Source organism: Oryctolagus cuniculus, chromosome 21 (genome assembly GCF_964237555.1).
Source record: "Oryctolagus cuniculus chromosome 21, mOryCun1.1, whole genome shotgun sequence".
NCBI lineage: Eukaryota > Metazoa > Chordata > Mammalia > Lagomorpha > Leporidae > Oryctolagus > Oryctolagus cuniculus.
This window is the reverse complement of record NC_091452.1, coordinates 811511-825165: the sequence shown is the minus strand read 5'-3', so window position 1 is coordinate 825165 and position 13655 is coordinate 811511. Positions and strand designations below refer to the sequence as shown.

At 54.3% G+C, this 13655-nt stretch overlaps 1 protein-coding gene and 1 long non-coding RNA gene across 3 annotated transcripts in view; one reads left to right on the top strand and one right to left on the bottom strand.

The window, feature by feature from the left end:
• The window catches only part of ANKLE2 (ankyrin repeat and LEM domain containing 2), a 34313-nt gene extending 23897 nt beyond the window's left edge, over positions 1–10416 (bottom strand). Inside the window, exons 1-3 of one of the 2 annotated variants that reach the window (XM_051836860.2) lie at positions 10191–10416; positions 1415–1888; positions 181–384 (exon numbers count right to left, since the gene is read on the bottom strand). In XM_051836860.2, coding sequence (XP_051692820.2) covers positions 181–384; positions 1415–1888; positions 10191–10371 — 859 coding nt within the window. In that variant the 5' untranslated portion in view covers positions 10372–10416. Of the gene's footprint in view, positions 1–180; positions 385–1414; positions 1889–2071; positions 2189–10190 lie in introns of those variants that run through there. The other variant, XM_051836861.2, reaches the window with a different exon arrangement.
• A 1022-nt stretch (positions 10417–11438) lies between these two features.
• Positions 11439–12566, top strand: LOC138847360 (uncharacterized). The gene is made up of 2 exons (XR_011385110.1): positions 11439–11552; positions 12257–12566. It is a non-coding gene; the product is annotated as an uncharacterized lncRNA (long non-coding RNA).
• The last annotated feature ends 1089 nt before the right edge of the window (positions 12567–13655 follow it).

Below are 13655 nucleotides of genomic sequence, written 5' to 3'. Positions count from 1 at the left end.
CCCCAGGCCTCTGCCCTCACGTCCTGAAACTCCCAGACCAGACAACAACTCCTTCCTGTTCTCCCCTGGCTGTCCCTCTGCCTGGCACTTTCCTCACAGGAGGAGGAAACCAGCAAACATATACCAGGAGGGAGCACAATAAATCTGACACTAAGTCAAGCTGCCAACCGTCTGCCTTACCTTTTAACCCACCGTTGCTAAGGAATGGTGCTTTCACAGGAGAAAGTGGTAATGAAGATTTGCTTGGGGAAGGGAAATAATCACAAATTCCTCTAGCAAACTTCTCAGCATCTTCTCTGGTTGAAAAAGCTTTGAATCGGGACCCCTTGATCATTTTGACGGCTTGCAATGCTTCCTTTTTATCTTCATAAACATGGATCCGTTCTGGTGGGAAAATTAACAAATGAAAATTAGAGAGGACCGAGAGCAGCAAGCCCTTCCCTCACTGAAAAGTCTGCCCCAGCCACCAGATCCACTCCTATGTACACCGTCCAGTGTTTGATCATTAAGCAAAAGAACACAACTATGCTCACATGCTTGATGGCATGTGGGGGTGTGTGTGCAAGCAGCATTATCTGTATATTATATAGTTTTATAAACTAAGATACTATACCATACTAAAAAATACACTCCACACAGATGAAAGATCTAAATAAAAATAATTTTAAAAACAGATTCTAAAAAACTATGGAGGGGATGGCGCCATGGCTCACTTGGTTAATCCTCTGCCTGCGGCGCTGGCATCCCATATGGGCACCAGGCTCTAGTCCCGGCTGCTCCTCTTCCAGTCCAGCTCTCTGCTGTGGCCTAGGAAGGCAGTGGAGGATGGCCCAGGTGCTTGAGCCTCTGCACCCGTGTGGGAGACCAGGAGGAGGCACCTGGCTCCTGGCTTCAGACTGGCGCAGCACTGGCTGCGGTGGCCTTTGGGGAGTGAACCAACAGAGGAAGGACCTTTCTCTCTGTCTCTCTCTCTCTCACTATCTAACTCTACCTGTCATATAAATACATACATACATACATACATACTATGGAAACAGTAGCAAGAAAGTAAGAAAGACAGGAGTCATGGCACAGTGGGTTAAGCCACTGCTTGGGATGGCCACATGCCATACAAGGGACCCAGTTCCAGTCCCAGCTGCTCTGACTTGGATCCAGTGCCCTGCTAATGTACCTGGGAAGGTACTGGACGATGACCCAAGTACTTGGGTCCCTGCCATCCACATAAGAGACCTGGGTGGAATTCCAGGCTCCTGGCTTTGGGTCAGCCCAGGTTGTTGCGGGCTGATGAAAATAGCTAACATGTTAAAAAATTATTTTTTCTTTTTTTTCACCTATAGTTTTTGATTTTCCAAACCTTTTCCCTCTGCAGTACATGCACCACCCATGTGAGGAAACACTGACCACGCCATAGTACCGTTTCTCACTGGGAGGTCCTCGTACACAGGGCAGACCCCATAGTACAGAGGTGGCTCCTTAGTGGCTGGCACACCAGCTCTGTGGGTGTTGATGTGGGCTGCAGCACAGAAGGGCACCGAGCAGCTCGCGGATGTCACAGCGTCCTCCTGGGGAGGGTTCAAGCCCACGCCATAACCAAACTCTCTCTCTTCAGGAACACTGGCTTGCTCACGCAGGCTCTCTTCGGCAGACTTCAGAGTTCTCTGCGTGTCTTGGCTGACGGCCGTGGCACCTGCCTCCTCGTGGCTGGGAAGAAAGGAAGAGAGCGATGTTCCTTGCCCGAGTAAGGCTTGAGCCAGTTTTTTCTCAAAAATGAACCTTGTGGTTGATGTGATGGGTCCACATTTCAATCCGGCTTTGACAATTTCCTCTCTAAGGGCATCTGAGTTCAGGAGTTTCAATCGAGCCAACACCACATCCATTGTCGTTTCACCTAGGGTGAAAGGAACAAAAATCAGTCTATTGGCACTTCTCGTGGTTTCCAAGTCTTCACATCTAAAATCTGCACAAAATTATGAAAAGCAGCTTCCGGTTGCTCTGGAAAACCTGACAGCCTTTTCCGTCCGTGTCACCACCACACTACGTTCTCAGCACACAGCTTTACAGGTACACTTACCCGAGGCTGACTGCCGTGTCATCTGGGACAAGTCCCACGGGAGGCATCTGACAGCATCTGTGAAGTCTTAACTCTAGAAACCAGACACACTTGCACTCTTCCCCACAAAGAGACGGGCAACTAGGCAGAGATTTACACAGAGAGGCTGCACACACCCTGGCACATTCTGCTCTATGATGCTGAGCAGCTCCAAGCGCTACGGTCTCAACAGCCCTGTGGGCAGGGCGCCGCGGCCCCCACCTTACAGATGAACATCCTGAAGCACAGACAGGCCAAGTGGTCTGTCCAAGTGACAGAGACATCAAGTGGATCTGAACCACAGCTGCACCTTTAATCAGTGTACAGGTTAAGCGTATGCCATTCACTATGCAGCAGGGGCCATTTGAGTATATTTACAGTGTGGCATCATTCAAGGCCACACACAGTTTTCAACTTAAAAACTAGCCTGCCATAAATTCACTGCATTTCAAGCCCTACCTGTGGTTGCCTTGGCTAGGCCAATGATTCCACGGACTTCTACGGCCATCCCCTACTCCTGCTCTACAGGCTTGTGTGGCCAGCTGGACTAGGGAGAAGGTAGAACAGGCGGGCACAGACTACTGCTGCAGCAACAGGGAGGCCCTAACGACAGGACAATCAGACACCCGAGATGAGGCTGGAAGGACTGTAACACAGGCCTGTGGTAACACCCACTTTTCCTAGTCTAGATGCTGGGAAAGAAGGAGTCAGAAGAACAAAAGGAGGGAAATTCTTTTTTTTTTTTTTTTTTTAACAGGCAGAGTGGACAGTGAGAGAGAGAGACAGAGAGAAAGGTCTTCCTTTGCTGTTGGTTCACCCTCCAATGGCCGCCGCGCTGCGGCCGGCGCACCACGCTGATCCGAAGGCAGGAGCCAGGTGCTTATCCTGGTCTCCCATGCAGGTGCAGGGCCCAAGCACTTGGGCCATCCTCCACTGCACTCCCTGGCCACAGCAGAGAGCTGGCCTGGAAGAGGGGCAACCGGGACAGAATCCAGTGCCCCAACTGGGACTAGAACCCGGTGTGCCAGCGCCGCAAGGTGGAGGATTAGCCTAGTGAGCCGCGGCGCCGGCCAGGAGGGAAATTCTTTTCCAGACTCAACAGCAGAGCCACTCACAAGCACCTAGCACATACACAGAGCCCATGGAATGAGGGTTGTTGCTGTTTTTTTGTTTGTTGTTGTTTAGGCTTATTTATTTATTTGAGAGTCAGAATTACAGAGAGAGAGGGAGAGAGACAGGGAGACAGGGAGAGAGGGGGAGGGGAGGGATCTTCTATCTGCTGGTTCACTCCTCAGATGGCTGCAATGGCTGGGCTGGGCTGAAGCCAGGAGTTTCATCCATGTATCCCATGTGGGTAGCAGGGGCCCAAGCACCCAGGCCATTAGCAGGGAGCTGGATTGGAAGTGGAGCAGCTGGCACTTAAACCAGCATCCATACGGGATGCCAGCACTGGCTATTTATTTTCTTTTTAAAGATTTATTTATTTGAAAGTCAGAGTTAGAGAGAGGGAGGGAGATCTTCCATCTGTTGGTTCACTCCACAACAGGACACAACAGCTGGGAATGGATCAGGCTGAAGCCAGGATCTTCTTCCAGGTCTCCCATGTGTGTGCAGGGGCCCAAGCACTTGGGCCATCTTCCACTGCTTTCCCAGGCCATAGCAGAGAGCTGGATCGGAAGTGGGGCAGCTGGGATTCCATGTGGGATGCTGGCAGTTTTAACTGCTATGCTACAGCGCTGGCCCCACAGTAGAGGAGTTTAAGAAGTGTTCACCGATAATGATGACGGAACGGGACATGCAGGGCTAGCTTTGAATTTCAGCAGGACACAAGACAGAGGGCACGGGGCATCTACAACATTATCACCTGCTATGGGGCTGGTATTACTGCAGAGTAGGTTAAGTCAGGGTCTGTGAGGCCGGTATCCCATATGAGCACGGTTTTGAGTCCCAGCTGCTCCACATGGCACCCAGCTCCCTGTTAATGTACTGGGGAAGGCAGTGGAAGATGGTGCGAGTGCTTGGGCCTCTGCAACCCACGGACACCTGGATGGAGTTCCAGGCTCCTTGATCGGCCTGGACCAGCCCTGGCCATTGCAGTCATTTGGGAGTGAACCATAGGATGGAAGACCTCTATCTCTAACTCTTTCAAATAAATAAAGCCATCTTAAAAAAAATTAAAACCAAAAAAAAATTTTCTTGGTGCCAGGTGCATGGGAGGGGCACCCATCTAGTTCTGTGTATTTTTTTTTTTAATTTAAAAGCATGTTTTATAATTCCTCATGGATACAGGAGGAAAGAATATTGAAGCATTTTTCCTGCTCTGTCAGCACCAGTCACAGGAAGGCTGCTGTGATCACCGATATGGGTCTTTTCCACACACAAAGCAAGCAGTCAGTTCTGCAGCCGGCACTGTCTCCCTGGAGGCTCAGTCCAACAAGACGCTCCCCCAGAAAATGCCAACATACAAGGCTGTGCATATCATTTGCATTTGATTAATTTTTCTGAGCAGCTTATCAGCTTACCCATTTATTATTATAAAGGATATCATGAAAGATACAGATGAAGAGTCCAGTGGTGGAGGCACACAGGGCAGGGCACGGAGCTTCCCTGGGCTCTCCAGGGCCATCTCCAGGAACTTCCTCAGAGCAGATCAGAAACTCTCATTGTACAGGCATGGCCAGCCAGCTATGGGCATTGGTGATGGACTCAACTGGCAGTCCCTCCTCTCCCCTCCCTGGTTACAGGGAGGTGGCACTGAAAGTCCCAGCCCTCTGGCCTTACTGTGACCAGCCCAGAACCCATCCTGATGCTACCCAGGGGCTGCAGGCCATCAGTCAGCTCATTAGCATACAGAAAAAGACACGGCCTTGAAGATTCAAGGATTTAGGAGTTGTATAGGAGGAAATGAAAAGATCAAATATGTTACTTCAGAGTAACACAATGCCAACTCCACAAAGATTTTAAAAATGACTCTTCATTATCTGAACTGGGATACTGATCTTTGAAACAATGAACGTATTACACAGTCCCCTATAAAGCTGCCAAGGACTGGAAGGGGAGGCCTAACGACCCCAGATTCTGACCGGGTGAGCACTAAGCCCAATTCTGGCTAGGTGTAGGGAAGTGGTACGAAGGCTCTAAGGACTCTGGGGCAGAGCAGGCAGAGGGCGCCCACAGCTGCAGGCAAGGTGAGCAGGAGCAGACCCGCCAGCAAGCATTCCTGGGCAGCAGGCATCCTTATACCAAGGCCAGCCCTTTAACTTGGGTTTGAGAGGGATCCCTAACAGAACAAATACATGGAATCCCTGTTACAACAGAATCAAACCGTGTAAATGCTAAGACTCTCTTTCCTCATCTATAAAGTGCACACTATAATAACTCTACTTTGAGAAATCAGTCAAAATAAACACATTCAAATCTGTATCACTGTGTCTGACATGACAAGTTATTTGTAAATCTCTACTACAGCTATTAAGCTACCGCAGGAACACAGGTTTAGTAATCTCTGAGAATAAGTATTTAATATGCTAGAAAGTCAAGTTGAAACTTTTAAAAAGTACACTGTTTCCAGTATTTGTAATCATTAACAGAAGAGCCTGCTTTCATGCACACAAGGAAGCCAAGGACAAAGCAGAACAGTCTGGGGAACACTGGGAGTAGAAAGGTGTGGGGAACAGCACCTTTTTTTATTTTTTTTTAATTTTTTTTTTTTTTTTTTTTTTTTTTTTTTTTTGACAGGCAGAGTGGACAGTGAGAGAGAGAGACAGAGAGAAAGGTCTTCCTTTTGCCGTTGGTTCACCCTCCAATGGCCGCCGCTGCAGCCGGCGCACCGCGCTGATCCTGGCAGGAGCCAGGAGACAAGTGCTTTTTTCCTGGTCTCCCATGGGGTGCAGGGCCCAAGCACCTGGGCCATCCTCCACTGCACTCCCTGGCCATAGCAGAGAGCTGGCCTGGAAGAGGGGCAACCGGGACAGAATCCGGCGCCCCAACCGGGACTAGAACCCGGTGTGCCGGCGCCGCAAGGTGGAGGATTAGCCTATTGAGCCACGGCGCCGGCCAACCTTTTTTTATTTTTAAGATTTTCATTTATTTATTTGACAGGTAGTTAGACAGTGAGAGAGAGAGAGAGACAGAAAGGTCTTCCCTCCGTTGGTCCACTCCCCAAATGGCCTCAATGGCCGGCGCTGTGCCGATCCGAAGCCAGGAGCCAGGTGCTTCTTCCTGGTCTCCCATGCGGGTGCAGGAGCCCAAGCACTTGGGCCACCCTCCACTGCCTTCCCAGGCCACAGCAGAGAGCTGGACTGGAAGAGGAGCAACCGGGACAGAATCCGTTGCCCACATGGGATACCAGCGCCGCAGACGGAGAATTAACCTAGAGCGCCGCAGTGCTGGCCCCGGAACAGCACTTTTGACTGCAAGTGTTTTAGGGTCCTGACTTTCAGAAACATGTTGGTAATTCATATACTCAAAAATCAAAGGGCCAGCACTGTGCCTGCAGTGCCAGCATCCCATATGGAAGCCAGTTTGAGTCCCAGCTGCTCCACTTCTGATCCAGCTCTCTGCTATGGCCTGGGAAAGCAGCAGAAGATGGCCCAAGTCCTTGGGCCCCTGCACCCATGTGGGAGACCAAAAAGAAGCTCCTGGCTCCTGGCTTTGGATCAGCCCATCTCCAGCTGTTGTGGCCATTTAGGGAGTGAACCAGAGGATGGAGGACCTCTCTCTCTCTCTGCCTCTCCTCTGTGTAACTCTGCCTTTCAGATAAATAAATCTTAAAAAAAAAAAAATCAAATAAACTCAATACAAACCAAAACATGCACCTTGGTATATATGAGTAACACGGTAGTGTATGTGGATATTCCTCTAAGTAGTTCTGGAAACAGCAGGTGAGCAGGTACCCCAAAGCTAACCAGACCTGCCACAGTCCAGCAATGCATTCCACACAGCAGTCTGGCTCGGGAGTTCTGAGCTCTCCCTTGTGTACACTGAGGGCGAAGCAAAAGCGAGCTCCTCACTGGGGAGTCAAGAAAAGGTGTCAGGATGAACCTGCGGCTCCGAGGTTAAGACGCCACTTGGGACACCCACTTCCCGTATCAGAGGCTCTCAGTCCTGTCTCCACTTCTGACCCAGCTTCCTGTTGATATGCCTCTGAGAGACAGCTGGTGACGGCTCATGCACCTGGGTCCCTACCACACAGGAGGAATACTGGAGTGAATTCCTGGCTCCTAGCTCCTGGCTTTGGTCTGGTCCAGCCATTGCAGGCATTTGGGGAATGAACTGGAAGTTCTTTGTTTTGCCTGTCTCTACGCCTATCAAGTAAATAAATTTTAAAAAACAAAAATCTTTAAGAAGCTGACACTGACACAACACCTTGAACCTCCTGGGCTGCGGGCAAATTGCTTCTCATACTGTCAGTTTCACTTCTACAGGTTTCCTTTTAGGTGCTCAGTTAGTTGTCACAGATCAGGGAGAACATATTTGTCCCTTTGGGACTGGCTGATTTCACTCAGCATGACGTTTTCCAGATTCCTCCATTTTGTTGCAAATGACTGGATTTCATTTTTTTTAGTGCTGTGTAGTATTCCATGGTGTACTTTATCCAGTCTTATGTTGATGGGCATTTAGGCTGATTCCATGTCTTAGCTATTGTGAATTGAGTGCAATAAACACTGAGGTGCTGACAGTTCTTTTATTTGCCAATTTAATTTCCCTTGGGTAAATTCCGGGAGAGTGGGATGGCTGGGTCGTGTGGTGGGGTTATATTCAGGTTTCTGAGGAATCTCCAAACCGTCTTCCATTGCAGCTTGACCAGTTTGCATTCCCACCAACAGTGGGTTAGTGTGCCTTTTCCCCAACATCCTCACCAGCATCTGTTGTTAGTTGATTTCTGTATGTGAGCCATTCTAACAGGGGTGAGTGTGTGTGTATCTGTGCCCAGTTCTGTGACAGTGTGTGTGACCATCACCACAGAAATGTCCATCACCACAAAGACCTCTCTCCTACTGCCCCTTCACAGTGACACCCAATCTCCTCCATGGGCCCCAGCCCCTGGCAACCACAAATTTGTTGTCTATAATTTTTCACTGTAAGAATGCTATACAAACGGAATCCAGTACACACCTACAGTATTGCTCCTTCTCACTCTGCACTGGGCCCTTGAGCCCCAACCACCCTGAGGAGTAGCACTTGTGGTCGGAACAGGGTCTATTTAGCCATTCACCCCTAGAGTGACACGCACATATGAGATTTCGTGTGAAAAAAATGTTCATTTCTCTACAACAAAGCTCAGGAGTGCAGGGCAGGTTTAACTTCTCTGAGAAATGGCCAGACTGATTTCTAGAGGGGCTGCACCACTCACGCACTCTGCCGACTGGAAATACGCTACATTTAAAGTTTAGCCCTTAATCCTCTGCCTGCGGCGCCGGCACACCAGGTTCTAGTCCGGGTAGGAGCACTGGATTCTGCCCTGGTTGCCCCTCTTCCAGTCCAGCTCTCTGCTGTGGCCAGGGAGTGCAGTGGAGGATGGCCCAAGTGCTTGGGCCCTGCACCCCATGGGAGACCAGGAGAAGTACCTGGCTCCTGCCTTCGGATCAGCGAGGGGCGCCGGCCACAGCGCGCCAGCCGCGGCAGCCACTGGAGGGTGAACGAACGGCAAAGGAAGACCTTTCTCTCTGTCTCTCTCTCTCACTGTCCACTCTACCTGTCAAAAATAAATAAATAAAGTTTAGCCTTTACTACAGGTGTGCGTGCTAGTTCATCGTGGCTGTATTCTGTATTTCCTTAGAGAAGAAGGACACCAGAGACCTTCTCAGATATGTTTATTTTCTCTGCACTAGTCTTCCACTCTGTTATAAGCCTATGGTTCCAAAATGAAAAGTCAAAGTGAAATTCTCATTGGAAAACCCCCACAGCCTCCTGTGTCTCGGGCCTTCCCTACCAGCCAACAAACAGGCTTCAGTGCCAGCCTCCGGCGTTGCACGCTGCGTCTGCGTGTCTGCGTCTGCTGTTGACGATGCAGACGACAAGCAAATGTGCTGTTTCTTCAGGGTGCTGCCTGGGGCAGGTATTGAAGTGCAGGGGTTCAGCTGCTGCTTGGGGTGCCAGCATCCCATACTGGAGTCCTGGGTTCAAGTCCCAGCTCTGCTTCCAATCCAGTTTCCTGCTACTGTGCACGCTGGCAGCAGCAGGTAGGGCCCTGCACCGTGTGGGAGGCCTGGCTTTGACCTGGCGCAGCCCTAGCTATGACAGGCGTGTAGGGAACGAATCAGCGGGATGTCTCTCTTCTCGCTTCTCTGCCTTTCCAATCAATAAAAGTGTAAAGGCGCTGCCAAAAGCTTTCCCAAGGGGACAAGAAAAGGCAAAACTCAGCAGGAGGAAAGCTGCACCGGCCTGGCGCCTGCCACACGCGACCCCAGCAAGACGCCCACCAGCCGCGGGGGCTGTTCCCTCAGCCTCCGGGACAACCCGAAGCCCTAGGCTGCGAGTTTCGCTACCCGTCCCCCGCGAACACGGAAGGGGCTGTCGCCTGTCCCCCTGGAGGAGCACGGGGAGGGGTTTCTCGGTGCAGTCGCGTTTTGAACGCACACCCGCACCTAGACACCTGCCCCCGCGCGGAGCTCCCCGCGCCTTCCGCGCGCTGAGGCGCCCTCGCAGAGCCGGGGACGCGTCACGCAGCCGCCTCCCGACAGCCCCACGTGCACGGCGAGCGCGGGCACCGAGCCTGCGGCCCAGGCCCTGGCGCCTCTCGCGGCTCCCGGCCACCAGCGACCTGGCTCAGAGCGCCTCACTCCCGCCGCCCGCGTCCACGCAGCACTCCCGGGTCGGCGCCGACACCCCAGCTACACGCGCCGCGCCCTGCGGGCTGCGCGGACGCCGCTCCCGGCTCTCCGCACCGGCTCCCGCGCAGTGGCCGCAGGGGCCTCTCCAAGGCGAGCCCGCCCGGCTTCCGGCGCGGCGGGTCCAACCGCTCTTCCCGCGCCAGGGGTAGGTACGGAGGAGGCGGCGGCGAGGGGCGCGGAGCCCGGGTCCAAGAGCTCCCAGCACGGCACCCAGACGCCGGGAGGCGGGCGAGGGGCGCGGGGCCCACCCGGCCGGCCCGACTCACCTGGGTCCGGCGCGGCAGCCGCACAGGGCTGCGGGGCCGGGGTCCCGCTGCGGTCCAGGCCCCGTGGCCGCTTCTCCAGCCGCCGCACCAGCCAGCGCACCGCGAGGAGCAGCACCGAGGCGCCCAGCAGCTCCCAGGCCAGCGCCGCCCACTCGGTCGCCGCCAGCCGCGGCCACAGCATCGCCGTAGCCGCCGCCGCCGCCGCCGCCGCCGAGGAGCCCGGGTCCTGCGTCGCCCGCGCGCGCCGGGCTGTCCGCGCCACTGCCTGGCGGCGCCGCGCGCGGGAGCGGCTGGCGCGAGGCGGGGCCGGCGCTTGCGGGGCCGGGCGTCCGCCCCCTCCCCCAGGGGCCCAGCGGAGGGGCGCGGCTGCGGCCCCCACCCCAGGCGACGCGGGGCGGGCCAGCGCGCTGTCAGGGACTGGTGCGGGCAGCCCGGCCGCAGGGGTCCTGATTCGGGCGCGGCGCAGGCTCGCGGACGTGGAACTCCGCGGCCGGTAAGTGGCGGGCAGCGTGGCGGCCGGGCGGTGCGGGGAGCCTGCCCAGGTCCTGAGAGCCGGGCGATTTCCAGAGACCCGGGGGCCACAGGCCGGGCCGGAGGGCTCGCTGGAGGCCTGCGGGGCTGGGCGGTGCGGGGCAGGGGCCGAGGTCGAGCGCGGGCCGCACGGAGGTGCCGTCTGCCCTGCAAGCTGCCCGGAGGGCCGCACGCAGGCCCCGTGCCCCGCAGCTGCTCCCGCCTCGCGGACGAGGCCGCTCCGCCGGCGGCTGTGGCCCGTTCGTTCGTGGCTTGCGGCTGTCTGCGCTCAGGGGACGCGGTGCTTCCCGTCAACTCTGCGGGCCTCGCCTGTGGTTTGGCGTGCGCCGTTCTCGGTCCCGGGTGCGCAGTTCCGTGTGCTTGCCGACGCTGGGAGACTACTTAAGTAAAAGACCCCAAAGACAGACTTGTGCTTGGTTTAACAAAAAGCCATTGAGTGGCACTGGGAGGCCACGGGGCACCTGGAGGAAGGGTCGGTCCATCCGAGGAGCGGAGAAGTGCGGGTTAAAATCACAGAGGGGCCGGCTCTGTGGCGCGGTGGGCTCGGCCTTCCCCTGCGGCTGATGTCCCGGAGGAAACTCCTGGCTTCGGCTCGGCTCGGCGCCGGCAGTCTGGGGAATGAACAGCGGATGGAAGACCCCTGTCGCTCCCTCTAACTCTGCCTCTCAAACAAATAAAGTCTTAAAAAATCACAAGGAAGTCCTGCTTCCCACCCAGCAGAACGGCGGGAACTGGGACTGACGGTATCAGATTCTGTGAGTGTGCAGCAGCTTCGGGGTTCTCACACGTTGCTGGGGGGACCGGAAGAAGCGCTGGCCACTTTGGGAAACAGTAAGGCAGCTCCTTGGTTTGGACTGAATGTTTGTGTCTCCTCCCACCACAACCTCCCCCAAATCCACACATTGGCATCCTAACTCCAAGGGGACGATCATGGGATATGGGACCCGTGCGAGGTGATGAGGTCATGGGGCAGAGTCCTAATGAATAGGTTTAGTGCCCACATAAAAGAGGCCCGAGAGAGACCCCAGCACACAGCAAGGTGCCATCTCTGGACCAGAAAACAGGCCCTCAGCGACACCAGGCCTGCTGGACTTACCCAGAACAGCTGTAAGAAGTTGTTCTGTGTATTTAGAAAAAGGCAGAGAGAGAGCCATCTTCTGTCTGCTGGTTTGCTCCCCAGATGGCTGCAGCAGCCAGGGCTGGGCCAGGCTCCCACCAGGAGCCTGGAACTGTCTCCGTCCCCCAGGGCAGTGGCAGGAACCCAAGTGCCTGGGCCGTCATCTGCCTTCCCAGGCACGTCAGCCAGAAGCTGTAGATTGGAAGTATGGAGTAGCCAGTACTGGAACCAGGCACACTCGTGCGGAATGCAGGCATCTGCAGCAACAGCCTGGCCCACTGTGTCAGCGCTTGCCCCAGTCCATTTGCTGTGTTTATGGTGCCTTGTCCCAGGACCCTGGACAGGCTGAGGCCGTTGCCCTGTGGCTCAGCTCTGCATCCCAGGAGGCTTGGAGATGGAACTGTAGATTTGCTCGCAGGTTCACAGCAGGAGGATGGATGAACAGGTCGTGCAGTTGTGTGATGGTGCCCACGCGGGAGTGAGTGTCGTGGCTCAGCGTGTGAAGCTGCCTCCTGGGATGCCTGCATCTCTCATGCTCTGCTTCTGATGCAGATTTCTGCTAATGCAGCTGGGAAGAAGTAGATGGAGGTTCAAGTTCTTGAGCCCCTGCCACCCGCTGTGGGAGGCCCAGGTGGAGCTCCTGGCTCGCCCACCTACAACCAGTAAACCCACAGATGGGAGCCCACGCTGTCACTCTGCCTTTCGAATAAATCTTTTCAGAAACCACACATAACATACCAAGCGAAAGACGCCAAACACAAGAGCATGCACATTCAGTGGTTCTGTGTGCGTGGGTCCAGGATGGGCAGAGCTCATGGCGACAGGGCCGCCTGGGCTAGGCATGCGGCGTCCTGTCTTGGAGTCCACGTTCGTCTGAACTCGTCGAGCTCTGTCCTTAAATCTGTATCTTTGTAGTGTACATTATGCCTGCATTTTAAGAAGTAGAGGCCTTACCACCTGTCGAGTGTACTAATGTAGACCGCTTGCCGCGGGACACTGGTTTGACTTCAGTGTTCCAGCCTAGGGCGGAGTGCGCCTTGAGGCGGGAATTTCGAGGGACAGTGCAGGGCTCGCCCCAGCATCCCCAGCAGCCTGCTGGCAGGAGGGAGCAGTGCCCGGGTCGCGGAGCCGTGGTGTTTGGGATGTTGGTTGTAGTAAATGTACTTTTGACTGGTTTGTGCCAGCGTGGGCTTGGGACACCGTGCTGGCACCGTCTGTGCACCTGTGGGATGAATGTCTCAGTGGTATCATGGCAACACTAATAGAACCTATCTTGGAAGTGAGGCGATGCATGGCATACCCTTCTCTGGAGTCACCACACGCCAAGGGCTTAGTGAACTGTACCCATTACTGCAGCCTTTATAAACATACGTTTAAGTTCTACACATACACGGCTGCTTCAGAAAGTTTGTGGAAAACGGGATTTTAGGGTAATTTATTTGGACGCAAAAAATTTTGCAGCCCATGCATAATTTTTTCACAATCCATGTTTTTTGTTTTATTTTTTTTTACAAACTATTTAAAAATTAATCAATTTGGGGCTGGCGCTGTGGCATAGTGGGTAAAGCTGCTGCCTGTAGTGCTGGCATACCATATAGGTACCAGTTCAAGTCCCGGCTGCTCCACTTCCGATCCAGCTCCCTGCTAATGGCCTGGGAAAGCAGCAGAAGATGGCCCAAGTGTTTGGTCCCCTGCGCCCACATGGGACACCCAGATGAAGCTCCTTGTTCCTGGCTTTCGCCTGGCCCATCCCTGTTGATTGCAGCCATTAGAGAGAGAACCAGCAGATGGAAGATCTCTCTGCCTCTGCCCTCTGT